Source organism: Scyliorhinus canicula, chromosome 1 (assembly GCF_902713615.1).
Source record: "Scyliorhinus canicula chromosome 1, sScyCan1.1, whole genome shotgun sequence".
Lineage (NCBI taxonomy): Eukaryota > Metazoa > Chordata > Chondrichthyes > Carcharhiniformes > Scyliorhinidae > Scyliorhinus > Scyliorhinus canicula.
The window spans coordinates 67,804,099-67,817,534 of record NC_052146.1 but is presented as its reverse complement, the minus strand read 5'-3'; the positions used below and the strand labels follow the sequence as shown (position 1 = coordinate 67,817,534).

Here is a 13,436-nt window from a genome sequence, read left to right as displayed (position 1 = left end):
TACTGGGTTATGGGGATAGGGTGGAGTTGTTGACCTTGGGTACGGTGCTCTTTCCAAGAGCCGGTACAGACTCGATGGGCTGAATGGCCTCCTTCTGCACTGTAAATTCTATGAAAGAATAATAATCGCTTATTGTCACAAGTAGACTTGTTACTGTGAAAAGCCCCTAGTCGCCACATTCCGGCGCCAGTATGGGAATTGAACCCACGCTGCTGGGCTTTACAAGCCAGCTGTTTGGCCCACTGTGCTAAACTATCCCCATCAGAGGGTTAGGTGGATTGGCCAAGCTAAATTGCCCTTATGTCCAAAAAGTTTGGCGTGGACTTATGTGGGGTGCTCTTTCCAGGGGCCGGTGCAGACTTGATGGGCCGAATGGCCTCCTGCTCTTTCCAGGGACCGGTGCAGACTATTTATTCTTATCCTATTTTCCAGCACTTGGTCCCTAGGCTTGTATGCTATGGCATTTCGAGCGCTCAACTAAATGCTGCTTAAATGTGGTGAATGTTCCCACCTCCGCCACCCTTTCAGGCACTGAGTTCCAGTCTCCCGTCACCCTCTGGGTTGAAAAGTTTTTCTCTCATCCCCTCTAAACCCCTCCAATAAATCTATGCCCCATGGTTATTAAGGGGTAAGATCCTTCCTATCTATCCCATCTACCTCCCTCATAATTTTGTGGACTCAATCGTGTCTCTCCCCCCCACCCCCTTTCTCTACTCGAAGGAAAAATAACCCAGCTTCGTCAGAACCCTTCACAGAAAATCATTAAAAAGCAATATCCTGATAATTATTTCCCCAGGGTTGCACACTGCTGTGCCCTGGAGATTGATCTTCAATTTCTGGACACTCCAATCCAGTGCTTTGCAAGTTTGGGCAGCCCCGTCTACCGGAGGGCCTGATGCAGGCAATGTGATAATGTTCACATCTGGGACATGAGGAGTTAAGCATTGGCCTGTGCTCCGGAGTAAGCAGCACTGCATTGTGGTATGAAAGTCTGCAAGCCCCGTAGTACTGCATTGAGTACCAAAAAGAAGCGAGAGGAAGCATGAGAGCGAGTGAATGGAGTGAGAGCTGTGAATGCTGGCGGAGTTGAGGACACCATGCTGATCATCTAGACAGAGAGCCCTGGCGCTGCTTCACCGAGACAGCCCGCCGAGAGGATGAAGGGGAGAAGTTGCTGGGAGACGGGATCCGCACGCACGTTCTGTCACTCGGGCTGCCTGAGTAAACTGAGGAGGGGTTAGTGGCCTTGCGGTGCTTTTCTTTAACATTAAAAAAAATGCCTGCCTTGTGAATGGCAGCCGCCGCTCTGCTCATCATTTTTGTTTACCCTGCACAGTCAGCGAGTTGCACCTGACTATAATTGTAGCGTACCAGGGCTGGATTGGAATAAAATTCAGTCATCTCATCGCTGCCAGGCCCTGATTCAGCATTCAAATCCCAGGGACATCATTGTGCCTTCCCCGCCTCTCATTCGGTTTAATAATCCATCATTGATCGCTGTATGTATTGCAATGATTGAGTGAGAACCATTCCTTCGTCAGCTATTGGGGGGAAGAGTTTTTTTGTCTGTGTCTTTGCATCAATTTCCAATCGTGGACTGACAATACTGAGGTGTGGATGAACAGATTGATCCTGGTGTGTGTATCCATGCTTTTAGTCATGTCCTTTGATTTGTGTGTGAAGTCTCACATGATCACATCGCGACATTAGACTTCAGTGTTAATTAAAGGGGACCAGTACCTAATAATCCACCCCCCCCCCCCCCCCCCCCCAAGAGGTCTCTTTCAACATTTACCTTCCACTCCTCTCCCCTCGGCCACAGTAACTGAGGTCACCCCCATTTTGAACTAAGGACAGGGCTCTCCCCCTGAGTCAGGCAATGGGTCTATTCTGTTTCCCTGATTCCCAGGACAAGGTGCTTGTCTCCTTAGCTGATGTGTGCTGCCTGACCCTGCACTGCTTGGCCCGTGCAGGCGCTGTGTTCATAAGACTACACCAGGCTGCCCAGTGGACACTCATTTAATATGTCAACACCGTCTGTGTTAAAAAAATACTGAATGGAAAATCTAGTCTGCTGTACCCATTCCTCTCAATCACTTACTTGCCCAACTAAACATGATAAGAAGGCTTACAACACCAGGTTAAAGTCCAACATGTTTGTTTCAAACACTAGCTTTCGGAGCACTGCTCCTTCCTCAGTACTCCGAAAGCTGGTGTTTGAAATAAACATGTTGGACTTTAACCTGGTGTTGTAAGACTTCTTACTGTGGCCACCCCAGTCCAACGCCAGCATCTCCACATCACAACTAAACATGGGTACAGCCCATAAACATTGGGGACCAGTGGCTTCATTCAGACATCTATTTTTGGTTGTGTACACCAATAATAATAATCTTTATTGTCACAAGCAGGCTTACATTAACACTGCAATGAAGTTACTGTGAAAAGCCCCTAATCGCCACATTTCGGCACCTGTTCGGGTACACGGAGAAAGAATTCAGAATGTCCAAATTACCCAACAGCACGTCTTTTGGAACTTGTGGGTGGAAAGCGGAGCACGCGGAGGAAGCCCACTCAGACATATGAAGAACGTGTGGACTCCACACAGACAGTGACCCAAACCAGGAATCAAACCTGGGGCCCTGGCGCGAACCACTGTGCTACCGTGACACCTACTCTTGAAGGAATGAAATCATGTGGGTGACAAGTCCGCCGGCTCATTGCTGACATTCATACTTTAATGCAAAGGTATACACACTGACATCCAGTTCATCTGGGCAGGCAGCAGTGGAGAGCTGATAGTATAACCTGATGGCTGCTGACTTGTGTCATAGAGTCAGATATCAGCATCAAATTGGTGTCGACAGCATAACCTAAACAGTGCTACATATTTCAGGCATAAACATATTTTTATATCGATTTGCAATTTATACCACCTGTGGCTCAGTTGGTAGCACTTTTTAAAATAAATTAAATTTAGAGTACCCAATTCTTTTTTTTCCAATTAAGGGGCAATTTAGCATGGCCCATCTACCTGCACATCTTTTTGGGTTGTGGGGTTGAGATCCACACAGACAAGGGGAGGATATATGTGCAAACTCCATACAGGCAGTGACCCGGGGTGCTCAGCTGGTAGCACACACAACTCTGAATCACTTGGCTCTGGGTTCAAGTCCCTTTCAAGGGTCTGGGCACAAAATTCAAGGTTGACACTCCAATGCAATGCTGAAAAAGCGTTTCACTGGCAGAAGTGCTGTTGCAGATGAAATATGAAACCAAAACCCCATCTACCTGCTCAGGTGGATGTCAAGCATCCTATGTTGGTGAAAAGTCAGGTGAGTACTCCCTCGTGTCCTGGCCAATGCATATCCTCAAATCAGCATCTGAAAATACAGATTATCTAATCATTATCACATTGCTGTTTGTATGGGTTTGCTGAACGCATTGGCTGATGTGTTTTCTACGTAACCACAGTGACTACACTTCAGTAATTCATTGGCGGTAAAGCATTTGGTGGCTGTGAAAAGTCTAATATCAATGCAAGTCTGTTTATTTGGAATATATTAAGTTGCAGTATATTAGGGTAGCATGGTAGCACAAAGGTTAGCATTGTAGCTTCACAGCGCCAGGGACGCGGGTTCGATTCCCGGCTTAGGTCACTGTCTGTGCGCAGTCTGCACATTCTCCCCGTGTCTCCATGGGTTTCCTCCAGGTGCTGCAGTTTCCTCCCACATGTCCCGAAAGACATGCTTGTTAGGTGAATTGGACATTCTGAACTTTCCCTCTGTGTACCCGATCAGGTGCCGGAATGTGGCGACTAGCGGATTTTCACAGTAACATCATTGCAGTGTTAATGTAAGCCTACTTGTGACACTAATAAAGGTTATTATTATTAAGTGTTGCATATTACATAGTTTTCTTATTTGTCACAGTTTACTCCGACAATTTCCCCATAACGTTTTCTGTCATGCTTTGGTAACACCTTATTGGACTTTTAAGTACATTACCTTCTCACCAGAAGCAACAGAGATCTGGTACATGCATCACTGTTTAAAAAGAAATCCCCCCCAAAAAATTTTAATCAATTGAAGAATGCTTGGTAGATAGTTTAGTAAACCAGGACAGTGAGCAGAGTGTGTAACATTCGGTAAAGCAGTGGCATAGTGGTATTGTCACTGGACTTGTAATCCAGAGACCCAGGTAATACTCTATTAGAATCCCACTACAGCAGATGAAGAAACCTGAAGTCAATTAAAGTGGGATCATTACCATTAAATCATTTTTGATGGTTGCATAAATCTATCTGATTCACTAATATCCTTTAGGGAAGGAAATCTATTCTTACCTGATCTGGCATAGAAGTGACTCCAGATCCAAAGCAATGTGGTAGATTGTTAAATGCCCTCAAGGATGGTCTCAAGGTTAGCACTGCTGGCTCACCGTGACAGGGACATGGAATAAAATCTGTCCTTCGGTGAGTGTCTCTCTGGAGTTTGCACTTTCACTCCATGTCTGTGTGGGTTTACTCCGGGTGCTCTGGTTTCCTCCCACAGTCCAAAGAAGTGCGTTTAGGTGGATTGGCCATGGTAAATTGCCCCTTAGCATCTAGGGTTGTGCAGGTTAGGTGGAGTTGCAGGGATAGGGCAGCAGACTCGATGGGCCGAATGGCCGCTTTTGCATTGGTAGGAATTCTCTGGTTCTGTGATGGGCAATAAATACTCACCCAGCCAGCCGTGGCTACCATCTCATGAATGAATTTAAAAAAGTGAATGAGGGCATAATTGTTATGATGCCTTCCCGCATTGTATGGTTAAGTATTCAGGCTTGGGGAGGAAGGGGGGGGGGGGGGGGGGCACAAAAGGACACATAGACTGGCTGCAAAGGAAGAGGCCATTCATCCCCTCCATTCAGTGAGATCATAATAATAATATAATAATTGCTTATTGTCACAAGTGGGCTTCAATGAAGTTACTGTGAAAAGCCCCTAGTCGCCGCATTCCGGTGCCTGTTCGGGGAGGCCGGTATGGGAAATGAACCTGCACTGCTGGACTTGTACTGCATTACAAGCCAGTTGTTTAGCCCACTGTGCTAAACCAGCTAAACCAGGCAGATCATGCCTGAGCTGCAACTTAATTCCATGCACCCGTATCTTTTAATACATTTATTTAACAAAAGTCTAACAATCTCAGATTTAAAATCAACAATTGATCTAGCATCAATTGCAGAAGAAAGTTCTAAACTTCTATCATCCTTTCAGTGTAGGAAGTTTTTAAAAAAAATTTTCACTCCTGAAAAGACCACAAGCGTTTGCCACTCCCTCCCTTACACCAGCTAACGCTTCCACCAGCTCGCCTGATCAAACTTCCCCAAAAGCTTACCCTGCCTATTGCTGAACTCATATCTTTCTCCAGCTTCTCTCCAAACTCCCCTTATGGCCTCTCCAAGCCTATCTTGTCCAACAGACCTGTGCCTTGTGTTATGATCCCAGTTAGTGTTACTACTGAGTGGGACAATTCCAGAATGGAACCCTGGCTCGAAAGATCGTAACGTTTACTTTTTTTTCGAAAACGTGAAGGAACAGTCACAGGACTGCTAATTAGTATCCACAAGAAGGAAAAAAACATTTATTAAACGCAAAAAATTTGATTATAATACAATACTCCTTTACTCCTCCCATAGCTTCACATGTGTACAGTTTTCAAAAAAACAGCCCACTCTGAACTAAATGGCTGATGCCACTCAACCGATCTTCTGTGGATTTCTCTCATTCTCCCCGGTTGATTGTCACATGAGGCTTTCACAAATTCCACTCCCAAAAGGCATGCTTTAAAATCTTCTTTCAAACAATGCTTTCCATGAACTGTTTGCATTAAGAATCCACTTGAGGTTTGCCAACTGTTCTTTCAAACAAAACTTCTGCTCCACTCTTAACAAGGAACCCAGCACTAGACTTTCCAACATTCCTTTTCAGGCTTCCTTCATCTTGAATTGCCACACTAATCCAAAATTCTATACAAACTCGGGTACTCAGTCCCAATAGAATATTATTGCTTCAGACTTCTTGGAGTCTTCTCTTTGTTTCTCTAAGTTTGCTTAACTAGCTATTCTTTAAGTTCCCTGCACTTGTTTTCTTAAGCCATCCTGGAGTAATGATTTTCTTCTCGCAAAGCTGAGAGAGATGTTCCCTCTCTAGCTGTCTAAAACCAACTGCTGTATTTAGCTAAAAGTGCATTCAAAAAGCCTACCCTAAAGCTGCCCCCAGTTGCTAAGCAATGACGTTATATTTATCCCAGATTGTTTACTTTTCACACTGTACTGCTCTATAAGCACAAAAGAAGCACAGCTTCTTCTGACACCAAAAACCCCAAATGCAAACACTTTTGTCGAACATGAATCTAACTATAGGTACCTTTCCTTACACAGCAACACAAAATTAAACGTACTCAAAACGATACCTTATTTCTAATACGTAACAATGCAAATATAGGTCACTTAAAACTACCACTGGTTTCCTGACATCAGCTTCCTTGACCTTGTTCCTACTGAATTGCTAACGATCCAACTTTTCTTCTTGAACCCCATGTTACCTGATAGTGTTCACTGCTATCTCCTCAAGTTCAGTCTGTCTGTCTGTCTGTCTCTCTCACTCGCTCTCCTTTAATTCTGTCAACATCACCCCTCCGCAAAAAAACAACCATTGGCCCCGTGGTCTTGCCCCATCTCCAACTTCACTTTCTTCTCCCAAGTCCTGTAATAAGTTTCAGCTTCCAAATCGACGGTCATCGCTCCCAGAATTCCATGTTTGAATCCCTAAAATCCCTGTAGTCCCTGCTGTAGTACCAAAACAGCTCTTATTTACATCACAGAGAGTGTTCTACGAGACTGTGAAAAGAGTAAACTATCACCCTTTTTCCTTCTCAACCTCTCTGTAGCCCTTTTTGTTGATCCTGCCATCCTCCTGCCACAAATCTGTTTCGGACTACTGGCACCTGGTTCCATTCTTATCTAATTAATCCAAGCCAGAGTATTACCGGCAATGGTTTTCTTCTCACTTCCTCACTGATACACCATGGGCCGGATTCTCCGCCCGCGGGATTCTCCGTTATGCCCCACAATGGGAAATCCCATTGATCGGCTGGCGTAACGGAGCATCCTGCCGGCATGGTGAGGCATAAATATGGCACGGTGAGGAGGAGCATCCCGCCCCTGGTGTTTGCCAAGGTTCTCATCTTGGTCTTGTTATGGGCAGGGTTTAGAGAACCCCAAAGTGTATCATGGAGTTCACCTGACCCACAACTTTTAATAGATTGTGGTATGGGGAGCACACGGTCCACTCTACAAGTGTGGTACAGCAGAAATAGAAAAGTATTTTTTAAAGCAAAACAATATTTATTCTATGAACTCAAGTTAATTTAAAAAAAAACATACAGTGAACATCTTAGAAACCATTAATTCAAATACAACCCCCAAAGAATACAACACTAAGTAATCTTTAAGCTGTCCTTTTAACATCCATAAGAGTTAAACAAAACCTTTAAACAGAAGCACATCAGGTTAAAGTCACTACTGAGAGCAGATATTAGTTTTAAATCACTAAAGGATCGAATTACAGTTTTTAGATTACAGAGAGAGAGAGAGACTAATACCCCTTCCGGCTGTGACTGCAGCCAACCAGCTCTGAAAACAAAACTAAAACACACCCTGCAGCAAACAGCCTAAAATGAAAGTAAAAAGCTGACATACAGCCCAGCTCCACCCACACTCTGACATCACTGATGAACACCCATTTCTTAAAGGTACATTTCTTAAACACCCATTTCTTGAATATACTCTCACATGACAGTGTGCTTCTACATCTTATCTGCTTGCTGCCCCTTGTGACATTGTACAAAAACGTAGCATTAGTTTTTACATGAATACTAATGCCACCCAACTCCACCCTGTCTCTATATTGCCAAACTGCTTGTACAACACCACTACTTGTTACAGATGCCTGGTCAGATCCCACAATGGCTAAGGTAGTGAACCACAATGTTTTTTGTTATTTTGAGTCCAGGAGCGATTGCATGAGAAATAGAGCTTGGTTATTTTTACAAACAAAATTGTATTTAAACAAAAGAAAAACAACACTTAAACTTTTAAGCTTCAAACCTAACAAGAACAGCTTACATGTATCTTTTAACCCTAAACAATTAAACAGCATGTAAAATGAACATACAGCTCTCAACTCCACTTTTGCAGGCAGGCAAAAATTATATTTTCATTTACAGAACATATTCCTACTGTTAGTGCAGCTCCTTCAGACCCCTTTTCGAAAGCCTATGTCTGTTGCAGTTGTTCCTGACCTCTCCCGGTGGCTTTCCAAATACGTCTGCCCCACGTATTCAAAGTGGATTCTTTTTCTCTCTCTGAGCTCTGCCCAGCCCCTCAAACTATCTGTCCTGGGGTGTCCCAGGCTTGAACTCATCATCACTGTCTGAGCTTTGGATTGCCCACTCTGATTTATAGAAAAGAACAGGGCCATACCATTAATATGCACGTAACTCCCAATTTACAGACCAAAGAAACCATCAGACTCTATAAAGGGGTAATGGCTGGTCAGATCAGAGTGTCACAGAGGACAATGGATCCTGAGTGAATCACCCTGGCTGAACAGGGGTATCCTGTTTAGTCCCATTGATTATTTTAAGTCTCAATGGGACAATGTAACTCAAGCCAGGTGTGGGTGTATACCTCTGACTCAGTGCTCACAGTTTTGCCCTCAGTCTGTTAACCCATAAATTGCTCACTACATCTTCGGTCCAATTTCCTAACATTTCCTATCATAACACACTGAATGAACAGAATTTCCTCCAATTATATGTTAGGATGACAGAAGCGATTGCTTTCAGTCCCCATCACCTACCTTCCAACACCATTAGTCTCTCTGGAAACTATCTGCAGATGAACCATTGTCTGTTTGCAACCTTAGTGTTATAGTTGACACCTAGATGAGCTTCTGACCACATATTCTGTCAGCACTAAGGCTGCCTATTCCCACCTCAGAACACCGTCTCTGCCCCGCTTCAGCTCATCTGCTACTGAAACCCTCATCCATTGCCTTTGTTCCCTCCAGACTTGACTATTCCACCACACCAAGGGAGGCAGTGGCTCAGTGGTATTGTCGCTTAATTAGTAAACCAGAGACCTAGAGCCATGCTCTGGGGTCTTGGGTTTAAATCCCACCATGGCGGATGTTGAAATTTGAGTTAAAGTAAAAAAGCCTGGAATTAAAAGTAAAAGGTGACCATGAAACCATTGTCATAAAAAAACATCTGGCTTACTAATGTCATTTAGAGAAGGAAATCTTTTGTCCTTACCTGGTCTGGCCTACATGTGACTCCTGATCCGCAGCAATGTGGTTGACCCTTAAATGCCCTCATGAATCAACAATAAACGCTGGCCAAGCCAGCGATGCCCATATCCCATGAACGAATAAACAATCTCCTGGCCAGCCTCCCACATTCTACCCTATGTAAACTTGAGATCATCCAAAACTCAGCTCGTGTCCATACTCTAACCATCATTTTCACTCATCAAGCAGATATTTTCTGACCTCCATTGCCTCCTGTTTTAGCAGTGTTGTTTTTGAAATTCTTATGCTTGTTGTAAATCTCCAGCAACCCCCCCCCCCCCCAAACCCCCCCCCCAAACCCAAATCTCTGTAAACTCCTCCAGTTCTACAGCTCTCTGAGATATCTGCATTTGTCTAATTCTGGTCAATTGAGCGCGCCTGATTTTAGTTGCACCTTCGTTTGCAGCCAGGCCTCATGCTGAGCTCTGGAATTCCCTCCTTAAATCTCTACTTTCATATTCCTTGAGCCGTTTGTTAAAACCTATCTTTGTGGGGAGGCAATTGCATACTGGGCAGGCGATGGTGTAGTGGTGTTGTCACTGCCCTGGTTATTCAGAGACTCGGGGTAATACTTTGTGCGATTAGAAGAAATAATGATGACCATGAAACCATTGCTAATTTTCATAAAAACACATCTGGTCTGGTGGCCCTGATCTGGCCTACACGTTACTCCAGATCCACAACAATGTGGCTGACTCTTAAATGCCCTCTGAAATGGCCTAGCAAGCCACTCAGTTCAAGGGCAATTAGGGGTGGGCAGCCGGTGCTAGCCTTGTCAGTGACGCCCACACCTATGAGATTTATAAAAAAGACCAGTGCTTGGATTATCTGTCCCAGTATCATTTTATGTGGCTTGGTCTCAATTTTGCTTGAATAAGTATAAGAACTAAAAACCAATCTGACAATTTATCATTTAATTAAAATGAGTGCTTATCTTTTAATCCTTTATTTTATCCTGGTGCACATTTCAAATTTCCTTTCTCTTGGGTGCCATGGCTTGTGCATCCTTTTAGGTTCCATGGCTTGCACTATGTCCCTGGAGGTTTTTGATTGGTATTTTGCGAAGAACAGCTGAGATAACTCAGAAATATCCTTGTATGTTCGTGACAGGCGGAGTGGGCTGGGGTGGGATCCAGGTTGCAGTGGTGTAGCTGCTGCTGAACGGGCTCTCACTTTATAGATGCTGTGTGCAACCAGATGATGGCCGCCATTGAAAATGGTGCCTTGGTTGAAGATTTTGTCTCCGTGAAGCAGGTCATCAGAGCTCACGTTGAAGAATTGCGGGGTTCTTTTGGGAGAACGGTGCAGGCGCACAAGAGAGTTCTTGCACTCGAAAGAGCACTTTCCCTGGCGGTGGCCCGCCTTTGTGCTGCCAAGATCCTGCTGCGTGGTGCGTCGTTTATCCTGACTGGATCAAAAGGCAGGGGCCGGGCAAGGTGTGTTTGTAGTCTCGGGCCCTGGCGAGAGGTGGGAGGCGAGTTCTCGATTGAGTTTGAAAATTGGCTGTCATGTTTTGATAATCGTGATTTGGAGATTGGGCCCATCAGATTGTTATGAAGCACAACAAATTCAATCTTCGAGACCAGGCGTCGGTTGGGCCCACACATTGCTGGTCCTATATTGTCCTATTCTCGATGCTAGTCGTGAGGGGTTGGAGGTGGCTGAGTGGGTTGAATCGTTCCCTCCCACTGGGACCTAGACCGGGGACCATCTGGACATCAAAGAGTCAGCCTCATGCTTCGATTGTTGAAATCCTTGAGAGATCCTGAAGAATGCTCACTAATTGTGGCTCATCCTTTATCTTCTCGTGCAATGGGGATGATGGCATTATCCTTCAATTTATCCTGCAATTCTTCTATAATCCTGGACTTACTCCCTTGTTATTGTTTATTTAATATTTAATTATGTTCTCCTGCAATGGAGTGCAAGATGTGAGCTTGAGGGCGGGTGTTATTGATGATCCTGTTCTAGCAAAATCATGTTGAGTTGATCATGTTAAGTCTGATCTGTTCACAGTTTTACTCTTTTCGTTGTTGTTGCTATGTCTTATAATCCTTCTGGATGTTGTAGGGGAGTGTTTTGTTTTTGCCACCCCCTATCTTGTTTATAAGGAAGGGACTTAGGGGTACTAGTTCAAGATTGTCTTAAGGTTAAGTCAGCACTTAAGAAGGTAAATGCAGTGTTAGCATTCATGTCGAGAGGGCTAGTATACAGGGATGTACTTCAAAGTCTATATAAGGCTCTGGTCAGACTCCATTTGGAGTATTGTGAGCAGTTTTGGGCCCCGTATCTAAGGAAGGTTGTGCTGGCCTTGGAAAGAGTCCAGATAAGGTTCACGAGAATAATCCCTGGAATGAAGAACTTGTCAGATGAGGAGTGGTTGAGGACTCTGGGTCTGTACTTGTTGGAGTTTAGAAGGATGAGGGGGGATCTTATTGAAATTTTCAGGATACTGCGAGGCCTGGATAGAGTGGACGTGGAGAGGATGTTTCCACTAGTAGGAAAAACTAGAACCCAAGGGCTCAGCCTCAGACTGAAGGGACCATCCTTTAAACCTGAGATGAGAAGGAATTTATTCAGCCAGAGGGTGATGAATCGGAAAACTCTTTGCCGCAGAAGGCTGTGGAGGCCAAATTACTGAGTGTCTTTAAGACAGAGATAGATAGGTTCTTGATTAATAAGGCAATCAGGGGTTATGGGGTGAAGGCAGGGGAATGGGGGTGAGAAACATATCAGCCATGGGTGAATGACAGAGCAGACTCGATGGGCCGAATGGTCTAATTCTGTTGATCTATCTTCTGATGTTATGAGTAGAACCGGAGCGGGATGAAGGGTGGATGGTTAGGGTTGGTAGGGTTAGTTCAGCCCTCACTGAGATTGAGGCCAGACCCCAAGTTAGAGGTAATCCATGTCAGGTTTTTAAAAAAACATTATTCTTATAATTTTAGGGTACTAGAGTTTCCGAATACGTGCCTTTATTCTTGGATGGCCTGGGCATATTTTGTATCCTGGGGAGGACTGAGTTCCTTCTGACTCCTGTGGTTGAGCCTTCTTTCGCTTGGGTCTCTTTCTCTGTTATCCTCTTTTGAGCTATTAGAACAAGAACATTTAATATTGGCACATGCTGAGGTAAGATTGGGTTGTTGAGGAGAGGGATCGCTCTTGGTACACTTTCTGTGATGGCAGTCATTCTGAATCACTTTGGGCTTCTCTCCCCTGGGGGTTCTTCATTCTTTCTTTCTCCATCCAGGTGAGCAGGGTGCTATTTCTCACTCTGGTCTGGTCCGATGGTTTGGGGGAGGTTCCCCTGATTGTACCAGTAAGGAAGGAATTGGCGCTCCCTCCCAGGACACCGAATTGTTGGGGGTCTTGATGGTGGTTCTTCGTCTTGGATTGGAATCCCCCCTGGTTGGGACTGGTGTGATCATCCTCCTCCTCTTGGTATCAGTAGGGATGGATGGGGTGTGAGGTGTATGGGTTCACCTGGCGTGCTGGAGGCCCTGGGGGTATAGCTTCCTGTATGTGGGGATGTACTGGGCTAGCTTAGGTCCAGCACTGTGGCTAGTATTCTATTGCTTCTGGCGTCCTGGGGTGTCCCTTTTCAAGGATGCTTGTTGGGGACATCCTGCGTGGTTAGTTTTTGCTTCTTCGCAGCACGAGAGCCTGGGGATGAGCTGGGTTTTATGCTTGGTGGATATCCTGTTGTCCCTCTGGGGATAGGATGCCTTTTTGATTGCTTGAGCGACCTGTTCTCTTCCTCATTGTTGGCTGCTCAGCATGCACCATGGAACTATGGAGCCTGGGTTGGGTCCTGATCCCTTGTTATCCTGTGGGTTAGTGCTGGTAGTTCTAACTTTTCCTTGCTTTTTCTTCTTCCTTTCTTCTATAGCTCTGAAGTATTGATCATAATCTGAACATAATAGTAGGGCAGCACGGTGGCACAGTGGTTAGCACTGCTGTCTCGCAGCTCCAGGGACCAGGGTTCAATTCCGGTTTCGAGTGACAGTCTGTGCGGAGTCGGCACATTCTTCCCGTGTCTGCG

At 44.9% G+C, this 13,436-nt stretch overlaps 1 protein-coding gene across 8 annotated transcripts in view; it reads left to right on the top strand.

Moving 5' to 3' along the window:
- Positions 1 to 13,436, top strand: part of si:ch211-106a19.1 (uncharacterized protein LOC561797 homolog) — a 536,207-nt gene that overhangs the window by 253,345 nt on the left and 269,426 nt on the right. The window contains exon 1 of one of the 8 annotated variants that reach the window (XM_038792371.1): positions 963 to 1,236. The exons of the other annotated variants lie outside the window; for them this stretch is intronic. Within the exon in view, the coding sequence (XP_038648299.1) occupies positions 1,158 to 1,236 (79 nt within the window). The 5' untranslated portion in view covers positions 963 to 1,157. Of the gene's footprint in view, positions 1 to 962; positions 1,237 to 13,436 lie in introns of those variants that run through there. 8 annotated transcript variants of the gene reach the window in all.